The 22585-nt window shown below is 40.3% G+C and overlaps 2 protein-coding genes across 2 annotated transcripts; both read right to left on the bottom strand.

Moving 5' to 3' along the window:
• Positions 1–2647: 2647 nt before the first annotated feature.
• LOC138880404 (receptor-like protein Cf-9 homolog) lies at positions 2648–3426 on the bottom strand. The gene is made up of 2 exons (XM_070160501.1): positions 3279–3426; positions 2648–3162 (listed from the first exon to the last, which is right to left on the bottom strand). The coding sequence occupies exons 1-2, from the start codon at positions 3424–3426 to the stop codon at positions 2648–2650; spliced, it is 663 nt and encodes a 220-aa protein (XP_070016602.1).
• A 527-nt stretch (positions 3427–3953) lies between these two features.
• Positions 3954–6648, bottom strand: LOC104233272 (receptor-like protein 9DC3). Its single transcript, XM_009786643.2, has one exon. It carries the CDS (start codon positions 6483–6485, stop codon positions 4146–4148), a length of 2340 nt encoding a protein of 779 aa, XP_009784945.1. The 5' UTR covers positions 6486–6648; the 3' UTR covers positions 3954–4145.
• Positions 6649–22585: the final 15937 nt, after the last annotated feature.

The following is a 22585-nucleotide window of genomic DNA, read 5'->3' as shown; positions in this document are numbered from 1 at the left end:
GTGGGGTTTGAGGGCAGCCATGGCTGTGTAAAATGGAGATGGAGAAGAAGGAGCAAAGGTTGGGGGGGGGGGCAGACCATTTTTGTGTTTTTAGGGTTTTTCTCTTCTTCTTTTTTTGTTTTGTTTTGTAAAATGTAAGACAATAGGATGTTGGGTTATGGACTGGGTCGACCCAGTTCGAAATGGACTGGGTCGTAGGGAAGATTGGGCCATTTTTTGGGCCTATGGCTTGAAATCGAAGAAGAGGCCCAATTCCGACTTTCTTTATATTTTCGCTCTCTTTTCTTCTTTTATTTCTCTAAAACTAAATTATAAAAATACTTAAACTATTATTAAGAACTAAATTAAGTTATAAAAGCGCAAATTAACTCCCAATAACAATTGACGCATAATTAAGTAATAATTAAGCATAAAATTGTATATTTGGACATTAAATGCTAAAAATGCAAACGATGCCTATTTTTGTAATTTTTATTTTTTGTAAAACAAACTTAGTTACTAACAATTGTATAATTAAATCCTACATGCGAAATGCGACATATTTTTGTATTTTTAATAATTTAACAAATAAACATGCACAGACAAACATACAAATAGTTACACAAAATATCACAAAATATCACAAAAATTGCACACCAAGAAAAATTATTTTATTTTTGAATTTTTTGGGAGTAATTCTCATATAGGGCAAAAATCACGTGCTTACAGCTGCATTATGTATGCTATGGTATGCACACGTCCAGATATTGCTCAATCTGTAAGTGTGGTAAGTAGATACATGTCCAGCCCAGGAAAGAGGCATTGGGAAGCTGTCAAGTGGATATTGAGATATCTCAAAGGAGCTTCTGGTGTTGGTCTGACCTTTCGAAAAAGTGGTGGAGGTATTTCAATTCTCGGTTATGTAGATTCTGACTATGCAGGAGATCTTGACAGAAGAAGGTCCACAACTGGATACATCTTTACCCTCGTTGGCAGTGCCGTTAGTTGGAAGTCGACTCTGCAGTCGATTGCCGCTTTGTCTACGACAGAAGCAGAATACATGGCAGCAACGGAGGCGGTGAAGGAAGCTATCTGGTTTAAAGGTTTAGTAGCGGAATTAAGTTTGGTTCAGCTGGAATCAATTCTTAGATGTGATAGTCAGAGTGCTATTCATCTAATGAAAAATTAGAGATTTCATGAGCGCACTAAACACATTGATGTCAGATTTCATTTTATTCGAGATGTTGTTGAAGAGGGAACTATCAAGGTCGTGAAGGTTATCACAGATGATAATGCTGTAGATATGTTGACCAAGATAGTCCCACTAGCTAAGTTTGCACACTGCAAGGACTTGGCGGGGGTGTGCATCAACTGATGCAACTCCGAAGAGAACAATTGTTAGGTGGAGGTGGTATGTTCAACAATGGTTTGGTTCTTCTTGTTTCTTACAATGGGGTTGCCCAGTAAGCTTAGACGTTTTGGCCAGAGTTGTTCACACGCAAGCTCGAAACGCAAATCAAGGTGGAGATTGAAGGTGTTGGTTTATGTTTAGTCAACAATGGCATGCCAATTGGAAGAGTTGGTGTGGATGCTAGGAGGAAGCTTCCACCTTTGATGTCACCCATGACATCAAGAGGAGGTAGTTTGATGTCACCAATGACATCAAGAGGAGGTCTTTACCTCTATAAATACATGCACTCCTTCATTTGTAGAAATCATCCCAAAAAAATTACAACATATTGTAGTGAGTAGAGAGTTAAGAGAGAAATTCTCTTAAGTGTAATTGGGAACTCTCCCATTCCTTTGTTAATATTAAAAAGGCAACTGTTCTTTGGTGGACGTAGGATTATTTTGATCCGAACCACGTTAAATCTTGTGTTCTTTCTTTTACGTTTCCGCTAACAATTAATTTGGTCAATTTTATTGCTAATTAATGTTAAAAGGTAAATTTTCAAATTTATGTGAAAACAACAGAAAAATTACTTATTTTGGACTAGAGAAAGTATTTATCAGCTCGTGAAAGAAAATATATGGGTAGAATTAGGACAACTTAATTAGGAGTCAATGAAAAGTAAAGACCAATTTATAGGAATAAGTCAAATTCATGCAGCGTAGAAGGTGGAGAAAATTAAATTTTGATTTTGGAATAGGTATGGTCCCATTAATATTGTTGGACCTTAAATCAATAGAATCTAGAGATTGAAGAGAACCATAAAGTGATGTGGTGCAGTGGATGAGACTGCTCCTTTCTTAACCAGAGGTCTCGAGTTCGAGCCCTGGGTATGAAAAAATCCTTGGTAGGGAGCGCTATCCCCCGTATGGGAAATTACCCGGCGCGAATCCGAATATAATCGGGCTCCAATGCGGGTACCGGACAACGGGTGGAAAATAAAAAAAAAAAGACTGAAGAGGAATTCACACATTTGTCAACATATACTGCGGGATTAATTAAGTATTGCATGTTTCAGCGATGCTAAAGAAAAACAACTTTCTAAGTTTATATCTCAATTATAATCCAGGTATAAAATGTGTAAAATAGGTATATAATCTATAAAGTAAAAAAGTGAAACCCAGTGGCTATTTATGCAAAGGTGCTATATTTTAAAATACCTCTCATACAAAATGCACGAGGTACTGTTGAAACTAAGATATTGATGGTTGCAGCAAACTAAAAGTCAATGTAGAATTTAACTTCAATACCTGAATTTTTAACTCCTCTAGAAGCAAATAATTTCATCTTTCTGTTGTGCCTTTGACGGGCTCGCTGCTTCTTTTGCCTTCTCACAGTGATTTTGTGTTCTAGTTCTTCAACAATCCAAGAAAGCCAATTGGGAGTTCGAGCTGAAAGCATGAAATATACTATGGATAATCCAATAATAAGTCCACTTCCATATCCCATAAGAACAGTTTTCCAAAAATCATTGAGAAATTCAGAAGTGCTTTCTTGATCATCTAGCATAGATACCGTATTATTTGTCTCTGATACCCTATCTTTTCCACAACCTTTTGAAATCGGAAATCCATGTAATCTATCATTACCTTCATATGAATTCTTTTGAAATGTTGCAAATTGAGGTCCTTGAGAGATGCATCCTTCGAGATTATTATAGGAAAGATTTAAGACTTCAAGAGATATAAGCTGAGAAGCAAGTTGTTCTGGTATTTTTCTTGCAAGCTCGTTAACTAAAAGGTCCAATGATTCAACCGAAGATAAATCTCTCAATGAGGGTGGTTGCGACCTCGCAACCAATTATGCGATAAATTCAAAACTCGAAGTGAAACAAGATCTCCCATAATACTTGGATTATGTCTTTCAAATCTGTTACTTAAAAGATCAATAGCGGTGTAAACTGTCAAAATCCTAACAAGTTCAAGCTCCACTCCCTTGGTTGCAACTGTTATGTAATCTTGGTAATATCTGTCTCCAAGATATCTTAGTGCTTCCATTGTTTGATCAATTGTCCTCAATGAAACAGACTCGTCGGTAAGTTATCCGTGAAGGCATTATAAAAGAGATCTAAGATTCGAAGCTTAGGAAACAAATTTCCAATTCTTGATGTTCTGACGGGTCTGTGCAATTTATTCGATCTCAAGCTTAAAACTTGTAGTTTTGGAAGAGTTCCCGACCACATCGGAGATGTGTCGTTGTGGGGATTATCTCCTAAATCAAGAATTTGCAACTCTTTGCAATTGGCCAAAGATCGAGGGATTTCTCCCTCTAGTTCATTGCCACGCAAGTTGAAGCTTCTGAGTACAAAATAGATTCCCTCAAGCTACTGTATTCAAAACCAAATCCAAACCATGTTAATACTCCTCCGTCCTCAAACTAACCATGTAAAATAAATACTTATTTGACACTCTTCACTAGAGTGAGATGAGTTTAAATAAAGCAATATAATTTATGAAGATTTATATAAACCGATTCTAACATATTAGGGATTAAGACATAATTATTATTATGATATACTCTCTAATAAAGCAACTATATTACAAACTTTGCTAACACAAATGTAAATGCAGATGGGCTGTATGTTACAAAATAAAGCTTAAAAGTTAATCTAGGAAATAGCCAAATAAGATAGTGAGTCAAACACTTATAACTTACTTTTCAATTACTGGCCAAATCAATAATTATGAAAACTAAGATATTAATAGTTACAATAAAACTAAAGCTTGACTTGAATGACTGGAGTTGTGAAATCAAATCTTCCTTGGTGCTTCTTTCTACTTTGCATAATAATTCTGTGTTCAAGTTCTTCAATGATTCTTGCAAGCCATTTCAGATTTCCAGATGAAATCATGAAATATATTATGGATAATCCGATGCATAGTCCACTTCCATAACCCATAAGAGCCGCTTTCAAAAATTCAATGAGTAATTCAGAATTGCTTTCTTGATCATCTGGCACATATAAAGTATAATTTCTCTCCGACACCCGATCTTTGCCACAACCTTTCGAAAGTGGGAATCCACGTAATCCATTATTACCTTCATATGAGTTATTCTCAAAGGTTTGAAATTGAGATCCTTGAGGTATGCATCCCTGGAGATGATTGTGGGATAGATTTAAGAATGCAAGAGACGTAAGAGAAGAAAGTTGTTGTGGTATCGCTCCTGAAAGCTGATTAAATGAAAGGTCCATCGATTCGACTACAGATAAATTTCCGAGTGAATTCGGTATATGACCTTGCAATCGATTATGAGATAAGTTCAAAACCCTAAGTGCAGTGAGATCTCCTATAATATTTGGAATATGTCCCACAAATTTGTTACTTGAAAGATCAATAGCGGTGTAAACTGTCAAAATTCTAAAAAGTTCAAACTCCAATCCCTTGGTTGCAATTGTTATGGAATCTTTGTAATATGCATCTCCAAGATATCTTGGTTCTTCCATTGATTGATCAATTGTCCTCATGGCTTTCAGATGTTGAAACAGACTCGTTGGTAAGTTACCCGTGAAGGCATTGTAAGAGAGATCTAAGATTTGAAGCTTAGGAAACAAATTCCCAATTCTTGATGTTCTGATTGGTCCATGCAATTTATTCAATCTCAAGCTCAAAATTTGCAGCTTTGGAAGAGTTCCCAACCATATCGGAGATGTGTCGTTGAGGTAATTATCTCCTAAATCAAGAACTTGCAATTCTTTGCAATTGGCCAAAGATCGAGGGATTTCTCCCTCTAGTTCATTGCCACACAAGTTGAAGCTTCTGAGTACACTTCTAGTGCTAAAAGTTGTTGGAAGATACCCAGAAAGATTGTTGTATTGCATATCCAAAACCTTAAGATAATCACTCATGTTGCCAAAACATTGCGGAATTTCTCCCTTCAGATTGTTTCTACCCAAATCTAGAAATTCTAGTGATGTTAAATTGCAAATAGACAAAGGAATCTCTCCACTAAGATTATTTTGTGACATTAACAAAACATAAAGGCCACTGATATTACTTAAGCAATGCAGAATATTTCCCTTCAGGTTGTTTCTCTCTAAACTCAAATTTTTCAATAATGTCAAATTGCAAATAGAGGAAGGAATTTCCTCAGTGAGATTATTGTTTAAGAGAATTAGATATTGCAAGTTTCTTAAATTCCCCAATGAAGAAGGAATAAAACCATCTAGAATATTATTACTCAAATCTAGAGCAACAAGAGACCTTAATTTACCTATTTCTTCAGGAATGGGGCCGGAAAGATGATTGTCACCAAGAAACAAAATGGACAAGTTAGTCAAATTTCCCAATGAAGCAGGAATAAAACCATCTAGAGTGTTATAACTCAACTGTAGCCAAGTAAGAGACCTTAGGCTACCTATTTCTTCAGGAATGAGGCCGTAAAGATGATTGCCAGCAAGAGACAAAAAGGACAAGCTGGTCAAATTCCCTAATGAAGCAGGAATAGAACCATTAAGAAAGTTAGCACCCAATTGTAGGTGAGTAAGAGACCTTAGGTTACCTATTTCTTCAGGAATAGGGCCGGAAAGATGATTGCTATAAAGATACAAAAAGGACAAGTTGGTCAAATTCCCCAATAAAGCAGGAATAGAACCATTTAAATGGTTGTCCCATATGTAGAGGATCTGAAGCTTGGCTAGGGAGCCAATTTGTGATGGGATTGCTCCTGAAAGCTGATTGACCGACAAGTCAAGATAGACAAGATTAGTGAGTTTACCAATTTCAGGTGGAATGGTGCCAGAGATATTGTTCATGTGAAGATCAACATATTCAAGAAAAGGGAGAGATGAAAATGGAAAATCATAGAGTGTACCAATAATACTAGCATTTGTTATATTCAATCTGTTTACCTTGCCATTAAAGCATACAACTCCATACCAATCCTTGCATGCATTACGACTTAGTTTCCATGAAGCCAAAAGGGAATTGTTCTGGTTTTGGAAAGTTGATTTCCATTTTAGGAGGGCAGTTGCTTCCTCAGTGGAAGCAAAAGTAACTGTGAAGAGGTAGAAAAGAGCGAAAATATTAAGTAAAGAAAATAATTTGGGAACCATCATTTTGAGTTGGATTATTTTTGTTTTTGATGGATGAAATTAGTTGGTGCAGGGTATAGTTTTATATTATAGTAAATCATGAGTACAAGACTTGCGTGTAAAATGGGGCGTAGAATCAGAAAGATTTCCAAGTCAATGAGTCTTTGTCTCATTACAGACCAAGGAATTATTAAAATGTGTTTGGTCAAAGCTTATATAAAGTTGTGAGAATTTATCTCACTTTTAATTTGGTCTGTTTACTTTATTTTATATTGAAGTAATTACATAATACTCCCTCGGGTCCATAATAATGATTTTTTTCATGATTTTTTAGTCTTTTTAAGTTATTAGGTTCAAAATTAATAATTTGTACATATTTAATAAATTTCTTTAGACAAATATATTATTTGAACAAAAGCTACTGGGTTCGACCAAACCCGTTATTCAAATGCTAGCTTCGCCCCTGTCAATGATGATATTGAAACACAAATTATTCTTAGACTACAGAGACTTATGGGTGCCAAGAAATGAGTGTGGTAAGTACTAGGAGTGTACAAAGAAAATCGATAACTCGCACCAGACCGATAATTCGAGTTAAATCGGGAAAAAAAAACCGATTGTATAGTTTGGTATTAGAAAAACAAATCCGACCATAATTGGTTTGATTTGGTTATAACTAAAAAAAAGTCGAACCGAAGCCAAACAACCTGGTAGTACATTTATACAATTTTTAAAAATATTTTATACATATAAATATTTATTGTAATATAATTTATAAATATTTCTTAAACTTTTTCACAGTTTTATCTCTTAACATATTATTTCAAATTTGGACTGAACATTCTTGAATGGTAAATAAATTTTATAGCCCATAATTGTAGAAACTCAAACAAAGTTCAAATCAATACTAATGCTAACAAAAGAAATTCAATTCAACACTAGGAATGACAATAGTGTTGAATATCTATTTTTAGTTTAGTATTAATTTATAATGAATACGCATAACTTAGTTTATAAGAGAGTGAAAAACTGAAGAAGAGAATTTTTTTTGGGAACCATCATCATATGTTGCTAAACGATGTTGAGTTGGATTATTTTAGTTTTTGATCGATAGCTGAAGCTAAATAGCTGGAGACATTCAAAGTTGAGAATATGAAATTAGAAACAAATATCAAATGTAAACAGAAATGAAAAAACGTGTTTTATAATAGAAAGTTTAAAAAGTGGACTGAGAAATCCATTATAAGTATGTCGGTTTCCACTTGAAACACATGCATGTTTACCATCCATTAGAACCAAGGTTTTAAAAACGTGAGCACAAGACGAGGCATTTTACATGTGTCTCAGCGACGCGTAAGCCTCGTGAACGGGCGTAAGCCCCATGGGTATTTAATTTTTAATATTTTATAAAATAATATAATTACAGTAAATATTTATAAATAGGTAAAATTGCATAAAATTGAAGAAAACTATAAATATGTGAAATATGTGTGTGTGTGTTCCATCTCCACAAAAAACTAGTCAAAACAATCTATTATATGCTAGTTACAAGCACAAGTAACTTGAGTCGAAAAGAATAAAGTTTTCTACATGGAGGAACAAAAAGGATGACTAACATGCAATTTGAACTTTGAACTTGCTACTATGAAGGATAATGAAATTCTCTATGTATTTGTAAAACAAATTAAATATTAGTTGCTTTTGGAAGATATTAGCAAACTAGCGGATAAAATAAAAAATTGGGAAAGACCATAAATTAGGGCTTCAATCAATTTAAAAGGTCTTTACTTTTAAATTTAATATATACATTTCAGTTCCCTTTTAAAATATTTTGAGTAATTACAAGATTACTTTTGAGAATTTGAATATTATGTGAATGACTTATTCAATAAATTTTATTTTAATTTGAAAAAGTCTATGGACTTACGCCTCACTACAAAAGCGCGCCTCAAACACCCGGGCGTACGGCCCGAACGCCCGAACGTATGCCTCGAATTGCTGGGTGTAAATCCAATAGGACTGTTCAATGTAAAACATCCAGTTAGACCAACTCAAAGGTGGTCAACGTTAAGATTTCCAAAAGTAGAAACAAATATCAAGCTAATAAGCTCAAATAGATTGTCAAGTCACAAAAGGAAAAAGCAAAAAACAAATGTAAACAGAAATGAGAAACATGTTTTATAAAGAAAGCTTAAAGGTGAACATAGGAATAGCAAAATCCATTATATGTCGGTTTCCACTTGAAACACATGCATGTTTACAATCCATTAGAACCGGTGTTTTAAAAAGCGTGAGCATAAGGCGAGACATTTTACATGTGTTTCAGCGACGCGTAAGCCCCGAGGCATGGAGCGTAAGCCCCATGAGTATTTAATTTTTAATACAACAACAATAACAACACCGATTCAGTAAAATCCCATTAGTGGGGTCTGGGGAAGGTAGTGTGTACGTAGACCTTACCCCTACCCCGAAGGAGTAGAGAGGATGTTTCGAAAGACCTTCGGTTCAAGAAGACAAAAAGACAAAAGGAGACAATATGAGTAACACCACAGAAATAATATGAAAAGCAGGAACAACATGAAATCAAGAAGAAAGATACAAAGCAAAAGCAAAATAGTATCCTGATCGCATCGAACTCAACCTAAGGAAGAGTGGGCGCTAATACTTTTACCCAATAGCGTATCAGGGTCAATTTTCCACAAGGAGCTTCAATTTGGAGTTAAGTGTTTGTATGGTCTAGGACAATGTTTTAGCTCCTAATTGATCATCTAATCATTTTTGGTTTTCTTTTGATTATCAACTCAATATATCAAGTACAAATTTAAAGCTAAGTTATGCTAAGATATTATATCTAAGTTGTATGCAATATAGAGAAAGGCACTAGGGTCGTGGCATGTACCTAGGTGGTCAACTAACGGGCAGAGATTCCTAATGCAAGAATGATGAATATGAGACTTATGCTATAACCATTGCACTTTTGCACCCACTCTCACACCTCTCGGTAGAGAGAGTGATTTTTCCCAATTGACTCTCTCGAGACCAATTGGGTAGGCCAATTTGCCCAAGCAACTTATGGTTCAAATTGGGTAATTACTCTCTTGAGGTTTAACCCGTTAATTGGGACTACCATTCTCATGGGTCCATCCCAATTCCTTGTTGGAATTAATCTTGGGGTCATAGACTCTCTTTCTCAAGAGGAGTCAAGACTTACTAAGCTAGACTTAGTGTTTGCAACCACCAAGTCTTAATGAAAACATAAGATTAATCCAAATAACAAATACCCAACATCATTCATGCACTAAACAATCACACACATTAATTACCCACACTAGGTTTGAGCCACAACCCTAGCTAATGGGTTTAGCTAGCCATAATAGAAACAGAAATTGAAGAAATAGAAGATGAAACAACCATATTAATTAATTGCTAATGTTAAACTACAATAATCTATGATAAAACTAAGCTAAAAATGCCCAAGATAGGCCAAAATATGAGTCTCACGAGCTCAGCTGCTATCCGCCCAAAAACAGAACTAAAAAACTCTGCTGAAAAGTAAAATGTTCTACTTATACTACACAGGAAAAACTGGACAAAAATACCCCTGAGGGTCTGGCGCGGACCGCGTACAAATGTCACGCGGCCGCGGAGGGCAATAAGTCTTCAAGTCTTGCTTCTGGAACTGAGGGATGCGGACCGCGCAGATATGTCATGTGGCCACATAGGTTAAGACGCGCGGACCGCGTAGAAATGGGATGCGGCCACGTAGTAGATTTTACCCAAAACTCAACTCTCTAAACTTTTACCCACGCGGACCGCACTGATTTGATGTGCGGCCGCGTGGGCTTTTGCCTTGATTTTCTGGGTCTCTAAACTTCCATCAGTGCGGACTGCGTGGAATTGATTGCGGACCGCGTGGCTTGACTTCAAACTTGCAAGGTCTCTGAACTCTCCTGCGCGGCCGCACACCCAATCAGTGCGGTCTGCGCAGGTCATCTTGTTCTGTTCCAGCCTCTGAACTCTCCTGCGTGGCCGCACACCAAATCAGTGCGGTCCGCGCAGGTCATCTTGTTCCCCACTTTAGTTGTCTTTTGACACTTTGTAGATTTCACTCCTTTTTGAGCCGATCTTTGATATTTATCATCTTGTCGCTCAAACCTGCAATCAAGTGTAATTTGTAAGCATTTTAGGACTAATATATGGCAATTAATGTACAAAGCTCAGGTAAGAATGAGTATAAAACATGTAGAAATTACAATTATCAACTCCCCCAAACTTAAACCTTTGCTTGTCCTCAAGCAAATAAAATGAGACGTATCCCTCAATGGAAAACACCAAAGTAATTCCTGTTTATCCTAATGTAACCTCAACAAGCATCAATTGGGACTAACAATTGCCCTCAATGCGAATGCATCATTAACACATTTAAACTTTGAAAACTTGTGGATCACGTGCGACACAAGAGCATCAAGAGTTGATACATTTCATCAAGGAACCTTTCTCAATTTCTTTGGTCATTGTGGAACCCAAACTCACACATCCTTAACTTTCCCTGAGTGAACCTCACCTTTTAGAGTATTTGCACACAAATCGAGGTGAATGGACTTCTCTCTCATCTCTCACAAAGAAAGGCCCTAAGTCCGGCTCTAAGTACCATATGCTTGCCCCTTATGTAAGTATCCACTAATGTAGGCTTCCCTCAACTCAAGATCATATGGGGCTTTTGAGAAGTCATTGTGAAGGCTTTGGGTAAAGGTAGGACGTGTTTTTGTTCAAATGGGTTCAATCTTCCCTCAAACACTTCTTTTGATTTATTTTGGCACACTTTCTTGACTCAATTGAGTAATTCACTTCTTTCAAGGGGTTAGAAAGACATATTGTCACTCTTTCTTTTGCAATTCAAACCCTTTCTCCTTTTTGTCACTTTTTTACTTTTTTGTTGTCCTTGGATTCCCTTTTTGGTTCTTATTCATTTCTGTCTTTCTTTTTGTCTTTTTCTCTTTTTCATTGCCTTCCTTTTCTTTTGCTTTTGTGCCTTTTTACCACGTTGATGCCTTTCTTGTCTCTCCCCCCAACTTAGACACTTGCCATTTACTCAAGGAAAGATTTGGGTGCCAAGAGAGGGTTTCGTTAAGAACGGGTATAGGCTTGTAGCTTGGTTCATGAACGAAAAAGGTTTAAGGCTCAAAAGGGTTGAACTAGGGATTATTTCATTGGTAGGTCATGGAAATTGTTCAAATTTTGCATTTTGGATCAAGGAGAGCCTATAATCACGTCTCAAGTCAAGTTCCACCTATGATTTTGCCTCAACAAACATTCAGGGCAAGTTCTAGACCATCGGCTCGACACTTGGGCTCACGATTCGAATTCTCACAACACACACTCAAGGATTGCCTAAGACGGAGTCGAGGGCCTACAACGACCTTAGGTATGATTCAAGCACACAATGGACCAAAATGACCATATGATGATTGTTTGGTCAACACAAGAGTCTCAAGGCCACAACTTTCACCATCCTAAACACAACATAATGTCTTTGACCATAGGATCAAAGGCAAATGTGCTAGGCCCAAGTGAAGTTTTGCCTGAGGTACCCTTAACTACAAAAACTTGAAAATCAAAAAAGAAAAATAAAAAAACGGACTCAAACCCTTAAGAAGGTTGTCACGCCATCTATCATTGGGAAGAGCCACCCGGTTCGCACAACACTCTAGCCTTGGAAAGAACCATGGAATTAAGAAAACCAAGGGCTTATTGTAAACGCCAAAACAAAACAAAAAGGCTAGGAGCCTGACTTTGCAACTAAAACGAATTTCTTTTACAAAAAATAGAAAACCAAAATGAAAACCGAATGAATATGTACAAAAGGGGAGTAGAATATACAACCAGGGGGAATGAATATATACATAGAGTATCTGTAATGAACAGTTGTATACAAGCCATCTATAACTACGAATGTGCAGAAAGTAAAAGAATATATACAGTAATCCAACAGTCAATCCAAATAGTAGGGCCACACCCCCACGAATAAAAGTTAGCATTGTCCCCAATGCTAACTATCAAAATAAAACATAAAAAATCAGCAAAGGATATAGAGCGGCCCCTCAAGCCTCATCAGCCACCATATGCTGCTCAGTACCTCCCGAGCCCTCTGTACCGGTAGAGACCTCAAACTGGTCCCTAGCCTGCTGCTGCTGTGCTGCTGGGACAAGTGTCTGCTCCTGATCTGGCTCATCAACTGGTGGAACTGAAGAGGGCTCAACATCTGCAGTACTAGAAGGGCCCACCTGAACTGGAGCCACCTCGATCACTATTCCATCTATGCTAGGGAGTTTTCTCTTCTTCCTTGGCCTATCCTCCTCTGCCTGTGGCTGCATTGCTGCTGGCTCTCCAGTTGGATCTCCAAATAGTAGGTCGAGTGGCATCTGATCTGCTAGCAGCTTGTCCACATCCACTCTCAACTGTGCAACTGACTCCTTGGAAGCTTTCTGCTTCCTCAGCTTCTTGTGCTCCCGAGCCAATTTCTCCAATGCTTTGCCATGGATCCCAACCACCTTAGTCAAGGCATCTTGTGTCGCCATCATCTTTTACTGGTTGGCCAGGATCTTCTTCAATGCATCCTCAATGGCGGAAGGAATCTCAACAGTAGCTGGTGCTCCCTGTGCCTGCACAACAATGGTCAAAGTAGACAACTTGGATGTTGCAACGGACATCCAGTTGTTCAAATTGGCAAGGGAGTGTGTGAGCTGGTTGGCAGTGAACCGGTGAGTCTTTGATGAAGGAATCACCGGATCAACTGCGACAGATGGACCAGCTATGGAGGAAGGACCTGGGGCAGTGCCTCATCAGTAGTAGGCTCAGGGGGCTGCTCAGTAGCAACTGACTCTTCAGACTGACCAGGTGCGGAGGAGGTAGAAACTTGAGTCTTTTTGCTTCTCTTTGGGTTGTCCGGACCCAACTGACATACCACGAGTAGGGGGGCACTGGAGGTACCGTAACATCATATCTTTTCTTCTTCACTTTCAACTCTCTGAAGTAAAGGGAGAGTGTGTTCGGAAAGGGGTAGTTTGTTTTTGTTTCATTCCCGACTTGAGAAATCACTCTCGACATTATGTTACCCACATTTAGAGGCAAACCCGCCATGATAGATGCTACCAAGACAGCCCGAGGAAGGGGAACAAAGTGATCGTGTGTAGACGGGACAAGTCGACTACACACGAAGGTCAACCACCCCTTGGCTTCAAAGTTTAGGGTGTTCCTCAGGATCTTTTCCTGTGCCTTCAACCACACAGGGACTGTACCTAGAGCTGCTAAATGCTCGGCCAACCACGGACGAACTTCCTTTTTCATTGCCAGCTACTCAAGATACTGAGACTCATCCTCTTCTTCGAACCCCAAGAAGTCATTCAGCGACTTCCCATCAAATAGCACGATCTTGTCCCTCACTTTTATTGCTTTGGAGTCCAGAACTATGTGGTGGACATTGCAATAAAACTCCTTCACCATGTGCTCGTTTGCAAATTCAACTCGCTCTTTGAAGAATCCCCAACCTTCTCTAGTGCGGAATTGTGCTTGCACATGAGGGTTGAGTGGGACAAGATTGGCATCTATGAACCGCCTTTCCGGAATCAACTTTCTCTTGGGCCACCATTCCCTGAATTTATTAGCAACCTCACTAACAAACCTGTCTGCCTATACCTCCGGTTTTCTAGTACGCTCAATCCCCCCGACCTGTGGCTCACCTCCCTCAGTATATCCTCCACTCTCCCCTGATAATGAAGTTGTGGGAGATGTGGAGTATTGCTCTTCTTCTCTTGCTACGGACTCATCAGACGAGTCCGAGATGACATTAAATGGCTTCTTGGAGGAGGCTACATTATCATGATCCGGGGAAGGAGAATTACGGAGCTGAAATGAAGTGGACATGTGGGTGGGGGCAGACTCCGAGGTAATGCTCCGTGAAGGTGCATACTCACTCCCTGTGGAATGAGATGCAGCTCTATCAGCTTCCTGGATTATCTTCCAGGTTTTCTTGATCAGTTCTCTGGTTTGAGGAGTGAGTTTCACAATCCGCCTGTTTTTCCCTCCTCGGGAGGAACCACCTCTCCCGGGTTGTATTTCTTTGGCTGCTTGTTTTTTAGCCATTCGTTTTTGAACCATTGTTTGCAAGGAATACATGTCTAACATTGTTAGTAGAAGCACATAAGGTGAAGTAGACAGTTCAGTTAAATGAAAAGAGTGCAGACACAGTTACACAGGCAGAGGGGCGCGGACCGCACCAAAAGGCACACGATCCGTGCAGTATACTGGCACCAACACATACCTCTCTGAATAAACCGACGCGGTCCGCACAGAAATGGTACGCAGTTGCGTTGGTTCAGCACGGATCACACAAAAATGGTACGCGGTCCGCGCATGTGAAATACCAAAATGTTAACCTCTCTGAACTCTTCACACGCGGTCCGCACTGTTTTGGACCGCGGTCGCGCTGGGATCACGCGGACCGCACAGAAATGGCACGCGGACCGCACTGAGAAGGTTCGCCATTGCACCCAAGGGGCCACGCGGACCGCGCAAAAATGCTGCGCGGCCGCGTATGGCAAATATAACTGAGCCGGGATATTTTTTCATTAAGTCACATTTTTGTTCACAATTTGAGTCCTAAGTGTCCTTACTCAATTAATTAACACGCATTTATGCCCCATGATTCAACCAAAACAACAAAAATCTAAACTAACAGTTAACTAAGAAGAAAAAAGGATGAAAGTAAGAAGTTATGCTAGTAGAGAGTGATTAAAAGAAACAAAAATTAGGCTATGAATGAAATAAACAAGAGTTGTTACCAGGGATTAATGAGAATCAACTAAATGAGCAGGAGATGCGGATGTACAGTGAAAATTAAAACTCCAGATGAAAATTTGCGAAAAGGTTCAAATGAGGCCCAAGGCTTCTATTTATAGAAAAGCCCTGGGGACTCACAACTTACCTACCAGCGCAGCCGCATGAAAATGGCCGCGGTCCGCGCTGGTTTTCCTTCCTTCACATTTGACTGCACAGCCCACGTGGACCGCACTGTTTTGGACCGCGGCCGCATGTAAGTTATCAGAGACTTGGTGATTTCAGCTTTTCCCACGTGGACCGTACTGCTTTAGACCGCGGCCGCGTAGGAATTTTATTAGAGAGCATGCCATTTAAGTTTTCACACGCGGACCGCGTTGAATCTTCTGAGAATGAACTCTCAGTTGCTCAAGCCCACGCGGACCGCACTGTTTTGGTATGCAGCCGCGTGGGCAATATTCAGAGACTGCTTATTACCCCTGGTTCAACATTACCCCTGCAACACTTCACAAATTATCAGCTCAAAAATCCTACTCTACAACAGAAAAACAAAGAAAAGGAAAAAAGACATGGGTTACCTCCCAAGAAGTGCCTGATTTAACGTCGCGGCACGACGCATGTTACCATCACAGTCATTTCCAATGAATGAGTGCCACCACGTGGCTGTCATCAATCTTTCCCAAATAGTGCTTAACACGATGCCCATTGACTCGAAAAACTTCACTATTCTTATTTTTGAGATCAATAGCACCAAAGGGAGTTACACCAACCACTTCAAATGGGCCGCTCCACTTAGACTTCAGCTTGCCCGGAAATAACCTCAACCGGGAATTGAAAAGAAGAACCATGTCACCAACTTTGAATTCCTTCCCTCGGGAATACTTGTCATGAAGGTACTTCATCTTGTCCTTATACAAGGACGAGCTAGAGTAAGCATGAAACCTAAACTCATCAAGTTCATTAAATTGCTCAACCGGGAGATTTGCAGCTACATCCCATTCTAAGTTCAACTTTTTCAGAGCCCACATAGCCTTATGTACCAATTCTACCGGAAGATGACAAGCCTTCCCAAACACCAACCGATACGACGACATACCAATCGGAGTCTTGAAAGCTGTACGATAAACCCAAAGAGCATCATCTAATTTCTTCGACCAGTCGGTCCTATTTGCATTGACAGTCTTGGATAAAATACTCTTGATCTCACGGTTGGACACATCAAATTGGCCACTCGCTTGAGGATGATAAGGAGTGGTCACCTTGTGATTTACCCCATACTTGGCTAGCAAAGAGTCAAAAGCCTTGTTGCAAAAATGAGAACCCCCGTCACTGATGATAGAACGTGGAGTGCCAAACCTTGTGAAGATACTCTTTTTCAAGAACGCCACCACACTTCGAGCTTTATTATTTGGCAAAGCTATGGCCTCAACCCATTTCGACACATAATAAACCGCTACCAAGATGTAAGTGTTGCCACAAGAACTTACGAATGGTCCCATAAAGTCTATCCCCCCAAACATCAAAAATGTCAACCTCTAGAATCGTGTTAAGGGGCATCTCATCTTTCTTAAAAATCCCTCCGACACGTTGGTATTCATGACATCTTTTCACAAAGTCAGCGGCATCCTTGAACAAAGAAGGCCAATAAAAACCACAACTCAACACTTTAGACGCCGTCCTCGCCCCGCCATGATGGCCACCATAGGGCGAAGAGTGACAAGCTTCCACAATACTCAATTGCTCTTCTTCGGGAACACACCGGCGAATTACACCATCGGTGCAAATTTTGAAAAGATACGGCTCATCCCAATAGTAGTCCAAACAATCCCGCTTGAGCTTCTTCCTTTGGTTAGAAGAGAGCTAATACGGAACCACACCGGTAACAAGATAATTGGCAATGTTGGCGAACCATGGCATGTCTAGCATTGCAACCGAGAGGAGTTGTTCATCCGGAAAAAACATCATTTATCTCAAGGCCGCCCAAAGGCCTCCCTTCCTCCTCCAATCGAGACAAGTGGTCCGCCACTTGATTTTCACTACCCTTTCTATCAACAATCTCTAAATCAAATTCTTGAAGAAGAAACACCCATCTCATTAACCTCGCTTTAGAATCTTTCTTCGTTATCAAATACCTAAGGGCGGTGTGATCGGTATGAATAATCACTTTGGCCCCCATAAGGTATGGGCGAAACTTCTCCATGGTAAAAGAAATGGCAAGCAATTCCTTCTCGGTGACCGTGTAATTCCTTTGAGCTGCATTCATTGTCTTACTTGCGTAGTACACCGGATGGAACATTTTGTTGATTCTTTGGCCCAATACCGCCCCAACCGCAACATCACTAGCATCGCACATGAGCTCAAAGGGCAAGCTCCAATTTGGTGTAGTAATGATGGGGGTAGTCGTCAACTTTTGCTTTAGAAGCTCGAAAGCCTCCATACATTTCTCATCGAACACATATTTGGCATCTTTCTCTAGCAATTTACACAACGGGTTAACTACCTTAGAAAAGTCTTTGATGAATCTTCGGTAGAAACCCGCGTGTCCCAGAAAGCTTCTCACCCCTTTGACAGAAGTAGGGGGAGGGAGCCTTGAGATAACCTCAATTTTTGCCTTATCAACCTCAATCCCTCTTTTTGAAATTTTGTGACCCAACACAATTCCTTCTTCTACCATAAAATGACATTTCTCCCAATTGAGAACCAAGTTTGTATCTTCGCATCGGGCCAACACACGATCCAAGTTTTGCAAGCAATCACCAAATGAGTCCCCAACCACACTAAAATCATCCATGAAGACCTCCAATATGTTCTCCACCATGCCGGTGAAGATTTCCATCATACATCGTTGGAAGGTCGCCAGTGCATTACATAATCCAAATGGCATTCTAGAGAAGGCGAAAGTGCCATAAGGACATGTGAAGGTTGTCTTTTCTTGGTCTTCTGGGGCAATAAGAATTTGGTTATAACCTGAATACCCATCTAAAAAACAATAGAAAACCCGGCCCGCAAGACGATCAAGCATTTGATCCAAGAACGGCAATGGGAAATGATCCTTTCTAGTCACCTTGTTCAACTTCCGGTAGTCCATGCATACTCTCCAACCCGTCACAGTACGAGTCAGAATAAGTTCATTGCTGTCATTGGTCACCACCGTCATTCCTCCTTTCTTTGGCACACATTGTACCGGAGAAGTCCACGAACTGTCAGAAATTGGATACACCACCTCGGCGTCAAGCCACTTGATGACTTCCTTTTTAACCACCTATTGCATGGTCTCATTGAGTCTCCTTTGATGTTCAAGGGATGGCCTAGCATCCTCCTCCAATATTATCTTGTGCATGCAAAACGCGAGGCTAATACCCCGAATATCCGCCAAGGTCCATCCAATCGCCCGCTTGCGCTTTTGAAGAACCGCCAAAGTGGCATCAACCCGCACGTTAGTCAATCAAGAAGAAAGAATAACCGGCAAAGTAAAATTAGGACCAAGAAATTCATACCTGAGGTGAGGAGGAAGTGGTTTCAATTCCAACACCGGTGGCTCCTCAATAGATGGCTTGGTGGGTGGAGTTTTGCAATTTTTAAGATCAAGAGATAACTTCCTCGGTTCATAAGAATACGAGCCCATGCCATGTAATGCGTTCACGCACTCCACCCTTCTAGCATCATCATCAACATCCATGTTCAATAGCACGGCCTCAAGTGGGTCCTCAACATTTGCCATTGCGCTTGTGTCATCCACTCTCACTGCCGTGACAATGTCAACAAACGAGCACATTTCGGTGCTATTTGGTTACCTCATTGATTTGCATACGTGGAACACCACCTTTTCATCACCAACACGGAAGGTCAATTCTCCAGCTTCCACATCAACCAAGGCCTTCCCCGTAGCTAGGAAGGGCCTCCCAAGAATGATAGGCACCTCAAAATCCACTTCGCAATCCAAGATCACGAAATCGGCTGGCAATATGAGCTTATCAACACGAACAAGGACATCATCAATAATTCCCAAAGGCCGCTTCATTAACCGATCCGCCATTTGAATTCTCATAGAAGTTGGACGAGGTTGTCCGATACCCAAGGTCTTGAAGACCGAATATGGCATTAAATTGATACTTGCCCCCAAGTCACAAAGGGCTTTTTGCAAAGTCGTCACTTCCAATGGTACATGGGATAGTGAATGCACCGGGATCCTCAAGTTTCGGAGCCATAGAATGCACAATTGCGCTCACTTGATGGGTCATCTTATTGTCTCGCATTCCATTGATCTCTTTTTTGTAACCAAATCTTTCATGAACTTTGCGTATCCCGGCATTTGCTCGAGTGCCTCCACCAAAGGCACATTGATAGTCAAACTCTTCATCATTTCAATGAATTTCTTAAATTGGTTGTCACCCTTTTGCTTGGCCAACCGTTGAGGATAAGGCGGAGGAGGTCTAGGCAAGGGTGCCTTGGCTTTTGGCACCACCGGTTCAGGCATATTAATGACATGTTCCCTAGACGGGTTCACGGCCTCTTGAGTCTCCTCCTCACCTTCATCAATTTCAATTCTCACATCATTATTTGCACTTGGTTCAACAACATCCTCAACTACCAACGGGATCTCATCATTTTGCAACTCACCTTCATCTACCGGAACTTGGTTTCCTCTTGAGGCATGCACACCACCGCCTTTTCCACTTCGCATTATCACTGCCATCACATGATTATTGTGCCCACCCTTGGGGCTTACTACCATATCACTTGGTAAAGCACCCTTTGGGCGAGTATTTAACGATTGAGAGATTTGGCCTAATTGCATTTCCAAGTTCCGGATAGATATGTTATGCAAAGCTAATTGGGCCTTGGAATCTTGACTCTTTTTCATCGTTTGCTCGAACATGCTTTCAATTCTCCCCATCTCGCTTCCGGACGAACTCGGACCTTGAGAAGGAAAGGGAGGCAGGTTATTGGGTTGTTGATACATAGAGGGCCTTTGAAAGCCTTGCCCCCTATTACCTTGCCCACCATTGTTGTTCCAACCACCTTGACCACCATTGTTGTTGTTCCAATTGTTGTTCCCGTTCCAATTACCTTGATTCCCCGAATTATTGTTCCCCCAATTGTCTCCTTGATTGTTGTTGTAATTCCAATTGCCACTTTGTTGATTGCCCCAATTACCTTGGGGTCTCCATTGTTGATTCCCTTGATTACCTCTATTCCCTTGATAGTTGTTGACATATTGGACTTCCTCACTTTGGTCATCAAAACCTTCATTCGAATATCTGTTACCATCATTGTTATTGTCATATTGTTCACAATTACCTTGAGGTTGTTGTCCTCTTTGCCTCCTTTTCAACATAGAAACACCTTCCATTGCGTTGACTTGGCACGGGTTTTGGACTTGTTGCAATTGCGCCTTTGCCAATTGATTCATAGTTGTTGTAAGCTCGGCTATAGCTTGGCCATGATCGTGCAATTCCTTGTGCAAATGGATGACCGTGGGTCACCTTAGGGCACGTTTGCTCGGCTTTGCCATGCCGAAGAGGTGTCGGCCATTTCATCAAGTACATCACATGCCTCTTGGTAAGAAAGTTTCATAAAATTCCCTCCGGCCAATTGGTTCACAATGCATTGATTTGTGGTGTTGATGCCCCGATAAAAGGTTTGTTTAATCATAGCCTCGATCATGTCGTTATTAGGGCACTCTTTCACCATTGTTCTATATCTTTCCCATATCTCATGCAAAGGTTTTGTTGGCTCTTGCTTGAAAGCTAGAATTTCATCCCGAAGAGCTGCCATATGACTTGGAGAGAAGAACTTGGCAATAAATTTGTCCACCAACTTATCCCATGTTGTAATAGAATGATCGGGGAGCCTTTCTAACCAATCCAATGCTTTACCCCGGAGAGAAAACGGGAAAAGCCTCAATCTCAACGCATCCTCGGACACGTTTGTCTGCTTGCTACCCCAACATGTATCCACGAACCCCTTCAAGTGCTTGTAGGCATTTTGATTGGAGGCACCCATGAAATAACCTCTTTGCTCGAGCAAGGTCAGCATAACATTTGTGATTTGAAATTTCCCCGCCCAGATTTGGGGAGGAACAATAGCACTAGCGTATCCTTGATTTGGTAGAACTATGGGAACTACTCTCGGCGGTGCCGGAGGAGGGTCTGGAATGTTGTTGTTATCATTAGCATTTATATTGACATGCCAGCCTCTCCGTGGGAGTTGAGGTAAGACCTCATCTTGTTCTAGATCATCTACCTCCTCCCCCGCTATCACATTACCGAGAGGGTCATTTGCATTAAGAGCCATTGTACCTGATTGATCGACACACACAAAGTTAGTAAATAAGAAGGAAAGAGAAGCAAAACACAATACTAGCTACACAAATAGTCAACATCGTAAAACTCCCCGGCAACGATGCCAAAAAGTGATCGCAGCAGACTCAACCTAAGGAAGAGTGGGTGCTAATACTTTTACCCAATAGCGGCATCGGGGTCAATTTTCCACAGGGAGCTTCAATTTGGAGTTGAGTGTTTGTATGGTGTAGGACTATGTTTTAGCTCCTAATTGATCTTCTAATCATTTTTGGTTTTCTTTTGATTATCAACTCAATATATCAACTACAAATTTAAAGCTAAGTTATGCTAAGATACTAATTCTAAGTTGTATGCAATATAGAGAAAGGCACTAGTGTCGTGGCATGTACCTAGGTGGTCAACTAGCGGGTAGAGATTCCTAATGCAAGAATGATGAATATGAGACTTATGCTATAACCGTTGCACTTTTGCACCCACTCTCACACCTCTCGGTAGAGAGAGTGATTTTGCCCAATTGACTCTCTCGAGACCAATTGGGTAGCCAATTTGCCCAAGCAACTTATGGTTCAAATTGGGTAATTAATCTCTCGAGGTTTAACCCGTTAATTGGGACTAACATTCTCATGGGTCCATACCAATTCCTTGTTGGAATTAATCTTGGGGTCATAGACTCTCTTTCTCAAGAGGAGTCAAGACTCACTAAGCTAGACTTGGTGTTTGCAACCACCAAATCTTAATGAAAACATAAGATTAATCCAAATAACAAATACCCAACATCATTCATGCACTAAACAATCACACCCATTAATTACCCACACTAGGGTTGAGCCACAACCCTAGCTAATGGGTTTAGATAGCCATAATAGAAACAGAAATTGAAAAAATAGAAGATGGAACAACCATATTAATTAATTACTACTGTTAAACTACAATAATCTATGATAAAACTAAGCTAAAAATGCCCAAGATAGGCCAAAATATAAG

This window comes from Nicotiana sylvestris, chromosome 10 (assembly GCF_000393655.2).
Source record: "Nicotiana sylvestris chromosome 10, ASM39365v2, whole genome shotgun sequence".
Classification (NCBI taxonomy): domain Eukaryota; kingdom Viridiplantae; phylum Streptophyta; class Magnoliopsida; order Solanales; family Solanaceae; genus Nicotiana; species Nicotiana sylvestris.
The sequence above is the reverse complement of the archived record's forward strand: the minus strand, read 5'-3'. Positions and strand labels throughout refer to the sequence as shown.